Here is a 6446-nt window from a genome sequence, read left to right on the forward strand (position 1 = left end):
AGTGGCGCTGTGACCCTGAGCTTAATAGTGGTCAGACCAGGTCTTGCGTGGCCACCACCTATCTCTGTAGCATATGGCTTCAGGGATTTCTCTTTCAACCTTAAGACACCTGTGTTCGGTACAAAAAATATGTGTGCAGTTGTGCAATTATCACACTTGTGAATGTAAATCACAGACAAGCATTTAAGTAGCTATTTTTGCTTGTAATTTCCAATCTGAACATGCAGTAATTGTGTATCCTGGGCAGGGGTGAAAGTTACTTACAGGACTTACCGGTACTGCCAGAGTCCTGAGGGGGGCGTGGCCTCAACCGGAAGAAGCGTGGCCTCAACCGGAAGAGGTGGTGCCTCTCAAGATTTAAAGGCCCTGGGGCATGGCTCTGGCTGGGAGCCCCAGGGCCTTTAAATCAACCCGGGGCTCCCAGCTGCAGAGGTGGCAGGGAGCCCCCAGGGCTCAGGGGCAAATTAAAGGGCCTGGGGCTTCAGCCGCCGTGGAGCTGCGGGCCTTTTAAATCCCACCTCAGCTCCGGCTGCTGCAGTCACAGGCGGGATTTAAAGGGCTCTGGGCTGCTGGCAGCCGCGGTAGCCCAGAGCCCTTTAAATCCTGCCCCAGCCTGGCTGCCGGAGCTGTGGGGGGGGATTTAAAGGGCTCTGGGCTGCCCACTGCGGCGGGGAGCCCAGAGTCCTTTAAATCCCTGCCGCGGAAGCCAGTGCAGTCTGGCATGGAGTACTGGCTCTTGCCAGTACACCGTACCGGACATGCCGGCTTACTTTCACCTCTGATCCTGGGCTTCTTAAGAGTTTGAAAATCTAATCTTCAATATGCACCATCAAGAAACTCTCACACATTCATTCAAGATTAGTATGAGCAGATTTGATAGGGAGGACCAACTATCCTGCTTTTTTATATTGCCCTCCCTGGGGAAAGGAAAGCAGTGAGCTAGGTCACATATATATTACCTAAATTTTATATCAGAGTGGTATCCGTGTTAGCCTGGATTTGTAAAAAGCAACAAAAGAGTCCTGTGGCACCTTATAGACTAACAGACGTATTGGAGCATAAGCTTTCGTGGGTGAATACCCACTTTGTTAGACGCATGTAATGGAAGTTTCCAGAGGCAGGTATAAATATGCAGGCCAGAATCAGTCTGAAGATAACAAGGTTAGTTCAGCGAGGGAGGATGAGGCCCTCTTCTAGCAGTTGAGGTGTGAACACCAAGTGAGGAGAAACTGCTTTTGTAGTTGGCTAGCCACTCACAGTCTTTGTTTAACCCTGAGCTGATGGTGTCAAATTTGCAAATGAACTGAAGCTCGGCAGTTTCTCTTTGAAGTCTGGTCCTGAAGATTTTTTGCTGCAGGATGTCTACCTTAAAATCTGCTATTGTGTGGCCAGGAAGGTTGAAGTGTTCTCCTACAGGTTTCTGTATATTGCCATTCCGAATATCTGACTTGTGTCCATTTATCCTTTTACATAGGGGCTGTCCAGTTTGGCAGATGTAAATAGCAGAGGGGCATTGCTGGCACGTGATGGCGTATATAACATTGGTGGATGTGCAGGTGAATGAACTGGTGATGTTGTAGCTGATCTGGTTAGGTCCTGTGATGATGATGCTGGTGTAGATATGTGGGCAAAGTTGGCATTGAGGTTTATTGCATGGATTGGTTCCCGAGTTAGAGTTGCTGTGGTGCGGTGTGTGGTTACTGGTGAAAATATGCTTAATGCTAGTGGGTTATCTGTGAGCGAGGACTGAACTGCCTCCCAAGGTCTGTGAAAGTGAGGGATCATTGTCCAGGATGGGTTGTAGATCACTGTTGATGAGTTGGAGAGGTTTAAGTTGAGGATTGTAGGTGATGGCCAGTGGACTTCTGTTTTATATTATTTTATATTATCCAATGGCATATGGGGAGATGAACCTTAGCTGTGATTGGACATTGACTTCGTAGATTTTGTCTTTGGTAACATAGACGATGCCTCCTGAAATTCCCGGTTTACAAAGTAATAACAAATGGCATCTAAGCAGCAGTTAGTGTTTGCTATGATTGAGGCCACGTGCAAGAATACATTACCACTGTATATTACTGAGCAGCTGGTGCTGGTGGAATCCACTATAAACCGAACAATGTGCCCAATATTAACAGGTAAAAAGCATATTATGAACACAGCCATGTTTGCAGAAACAATGTAGATCGCTTTCTGGATTAGTTTTTCCTCATGTGGATTTGTTTTCTTCTTTCTCACAAGCTTCTTAATTATTTGAATTGAACAAAAGCTCAAGATGATTAATGGTATAAAAAATCCCCCAATACTAAAGGCTAATGCTGCTTTGGATGGCTCAGTGGAAAACTTTTCAAAGCAAATCCCATGGTTTTGTTGCTCTTCCAATACTTGCGCTAAGCAAACAAAACTTATCACTAGTAGCCATAGAAATCCACTGGCGACAGCTGCCTTGAACGGGGACCTCAGAGTCATTGATTTTAGAGGGTACATTATTGCAATGTATCGATCGACAGCTGTGATGGTGATAATATAGATGCTTGTGTACCGGTTTATAAAATACATAGCTTCTATAGCCAAGCACTTGTTATCTCGGGGCAGCTCATGGTTGTGGGAAAATGCTTTGAAGGGCAAAGTGAAGAGCAAACAACAATCGGCAATCATTAAGTTGATCATGTACACTCTGGTTTCTGTCCATTTAGACAGTTTATAGCAAAACACCCAGAAAGCCAGAGCATTCAATAGGATTCCAGAAAGGAAAACTGGGATGTACACTATCAGCTGAATGACATGAAAAGTTTCAGGCGCTTTGATGCTGCTGTTGCTGCAGTTCATTTCTGGGTTTGTTCTGATGCACAGTTACTGGAAAAGATGATTTTAAATTAGAGAGATGAAATAGAGCAAAATCACAATGATGTCTTCATTTATTTCTACAGCACATTAATGGTGCTGGTGCTTTAGAGAGCTAAAATGAAGTTGAAGTTAGAGTTTACAATCTAAAAACTAGTCATTCTTCTAACGTATGAACTTAAATCTTAAATACTCGAGGCGGGATTATGTAGAAGTATGTTTGCTGCTTCTCCCCCCAGGCTCTCTCTCTCATAGTCATCTTCTTAATTAGTAAGTTCCTTGCTTATTGGGTGGAGGCACCGAGAGGTCCCACTCAGGGTCCTTTGGTGCTAAGCTCTGTACCTACATGGAATGATAATATAGGCTGTTTTGCCTTCTCTTTCATGCAGTGAGACTTGCCAGGATAATCTAATTTAGTCTTTGCCTCAGAAACGGCACAACAATCTGTCAAATAACAAGCACTTAGAGGATTCTTGTGGATCTGTCACTTGATAGTACATGGAGCTGGACTCCTCCGTGTCACTGGGCACCCACTCTTGAAGAAATACTGCTCTATGGAGCGAAAAGCTATGAGAAGCTCTCAAAGCAGAGGTTTCCTAAGGAATAGAGTTCCCCCTACTGAATGAGCAGTGGCTCTACCCACAACTTCTATGGCTCCCCTAGGATCTCCAGGGGCCAGAACGCTCCTGGCAGTGGACTATTTTAAACCCTCTGTTCCAAATACAGCCCTTAGGCAGTCATTAGAGCCACAGGGCTAGGGAAGCCCAATCTGTCTTTGGTCCCAGAGAACCCCTTTCCAGGGGTGTTCCCAAAAAGGGGAGATGGCATGCAAAACTTATCTAGAGCTTGATTTCCCGTAAGATAGGGGTGGGCCCTAGAGAGAGGAGATGTGTGATTCCCTACCCAAGTCCCACTTACAGTCCAGAAAAAATAAGCATAGATCAAAATGAAAGTCAAGCTAAGAAAAAACTGAACTGACACCCAAACCAACCCACAAAATGAGAGAAAATCAAACAAGCACAGCAGCTAGTCTGAACGCTGCCTAGTCATTGTACAGAATCCAGAAAACTTTCAGAGTGAGCAGGCTCAAGTCTGCTTTGAATCTTTTCCCCTCTAGCTATTTTCTGATATCACTAAGGACAGTGAAAGTCGTCATAACACAGAGCTAGTGAAATGGGGAAGATGAAGCCAAAACAACGATAAAGAATTAAAAGTTACCTGTTTGTTTGCCATCCACTAAATGATTAATAAATCGCAAGAGAGGCTTGAAGGCTTCAGGACGTACTTGAGTCAGATGTTCTAAGGTCTGTGCCACAGCACACAAAACACAGAGACAGTACTGCGGCAACTACCTATATGGTTGATGTGAACAAAAACAGCCTGACACTACTCCATTAGTAACACTTCCTCCTCCTCTTCTTTCATGAGTTTTCTGTGGGTGTTATACATCCACTGTCCTGCCCAGATACGGTGAGTCTGTTACTGCCCTCTATTGTGTACCCAACATAACACTTTCCAGCTCTAATTATACTTCAACTCAGAGCTAAAATGTTCTGTTCAGTAATTAAACAAAAGCAGTTTTTATAGTTACATTTGATGCCCTTAACTTATTTTGTAATTTTTCCCCCTAAACAAAATATAAAAATTGTATAATTCTAAGTTGTTGCTGCTAATGGCTTTTCTGCAGTTGAGTGTATGCAACTGTGCCTGGCCCATACACAGCCTATATAGCTTGCAAGGGTACATGTATGTCCGTGCCATCTACAAACACATGAAAGAGCAAGGCATAGTCTGGTGCCTTTTTACATCTGTACACAGCAGAGTTGGTTTAAAAAAAAAAAGCCAGTTATTTTTCCTTGGACATTTTGAAAATATTTTGTTTTACTGATTTTTGAAAAAAGTGGTTTGTTTTTTTTTCAATTTTCAAATACTGCTTTTGGTTAAAAAAATGCAAGTTTCAGTAAAAGATTTTCACTTTTTGTAAGGAAAAAACAAAAACAAAACTAACCTTTTTGTCTATACTGAAAAGATTTTTGATTTTCAGTTTTTGATTTTTCATTGGGAAAAAAAAAAAAGAAGAGAAGAAAACATCCTGGAAAGTGTCAACTGTATTAAAAATTTCTTGTTTAGGTCAACAATCAATCCTTTTTCAGTTGGAAAAACAAATAGATTGGGGGGGGGGGGGAAAGGGCTGTCCAGTGCTAGTGTTTAACTGCATAATAATACTACAGTAGACCTTCAGAGTTATGAACTGACCAGTCAGTTACCTCATTTGGAAAAGCAAGTACAGAATCAGGCAGCAGCAGAGCCAAAATACCACACCCCAAACCAAATACAGTACAGTACTGTGTTAAATGTAAACTACTAAACAAATAAAGGGCGAGCAGCATTTTTCTTCCGCATAGTAAAATTTCAAAGCTGTAGTAAGTCTATATTCAGATGTAAACCGTTGAAAGAACAACTATGCTGGTTTGTTCAGTTGCGAATATTTAATTTACAAACAACCTCCATGTCCAATGTGTTTGTAACTCTGAAGTTCTAGTGTATAGGGTAGATCAGCTTCTCTGCTTTTTATTCTAGAGACAGTGAAAAGCTTGGAAAAGGCTGGATATGGGTGAGTGGAACAGGAAACTCAGGGCTGGTCTACACTACGGGGGAAAATCGATCTTAGATACGCAACTTCAGCTACGTGAATAACGTAGCTGAAGTCGAAGTATCTAAGATTGAATTACTCACCGTCCTCACGGTGCGGGATCGATGTCTGCGGCTCCCTCTGTCGATTCCGCAACTCCGTTGGGCTTGGTGGAGTTCCGGAATCGATATAAATGCTTTCGGGGATCGATATATCGCGTCTAGATGAGATGCGATATATCGATCCTCGAGCAATCGATTGCTACCCGCCAATATGGCGGGTAGTGAAGACATAGCCTCAGCTAGAGGATCTTTCTGCAAACCTGAGTAGCAGTACCCACATAACATAAATCTGAACTTATTTGACTAGACATGGGCTACTGCCATGTACACCAGCACCCTCCCGCCCATGAGGTTGGTGTAACTGACAGAAGAGGGCACACAGAATCACAGTTCCTGAGGAAACCCTGCTGCTATGGGAGCAACACAGGTTAGGTTTGCTCTGTTTGCTCTGACATGCGTGAAGATGAGAGAGTCACTAGAGACACTGTCAGAGCCAGCCAGGCTGCTGCATCCATGTGCCTTTTTATGAGCTAGCTGCATGTGGGTGTGCAGCCACAATTAGCACGTTAGGAGCCTGTCAGTACATGCTAATTAACTATCATCTATTAATGTGTCAGGGCTACTGCTAAATGGGGGCTGGGGGGAGGTGTATCAATACCACGTTACCAGGTGCAGGTGCAAAAAGTAGTCACCAGTTTATTGAGTCCTTTGGTGGTCCTAAAACATTATTGCTGTTTGTGAAAAGTTGTAGGTTTTTTTTTTCACATTGAAAAAGATGGTTACTCACCTTTGTAACTGTTGTTCTTCGAGATGTGTTGCTCATATCCATTCCAGTTAGGCGTGCGTGCGCTGCGTGCACGTTTGTCAGAAGATTTTTACCCTAGCAACACTCGGTGGGTCGGCTGGGC

General features: G+C 43.4%; 1 protein-coding gene across 1 annotated transcript; it reads right to left on the reverse strand.

Moving 5' to 3' along the window:
- Positions 1-1854: 1854 nt before the first annotated feature.
- LOC116830734 (G-protein coupled receptor 35-like) lies at positions 1855-4152 on the reverse strand. Its single transcript, XM_032790369.2, has 2 exons — positions 4063-4152; positions 1855-2856 (listed from the first exon to the last, which is right to left on the reverse strand). Exon 2 carries the CDS (start codon positions 2827-2829, stop codon positions 1915-1917), a length of 915 nt encoding a protein of 304 aa, XP_032646260.1. The 5' UTR covers positions 2830-2856; positions 4063-4152; the 3' UTR covers positions 1855-1914.
- Positions 4153-6446: the final 2294 nt, after the last annotated feature.

This window comes from Chelonoidis abingdonii, chromosome 8 (assembly GCF_003597395.2).
Source record: "Chelonoidis abingdonii isolate Lonesome George chromosome 8, CheloAbing_2.0, whole genome shotgun sequence".
Lineage (NCBI taxonomy): Eukaryota > Metazoa > Chordata > Testudines > Testudinidae > Chelonoidis > Chelonoidis abingdonii.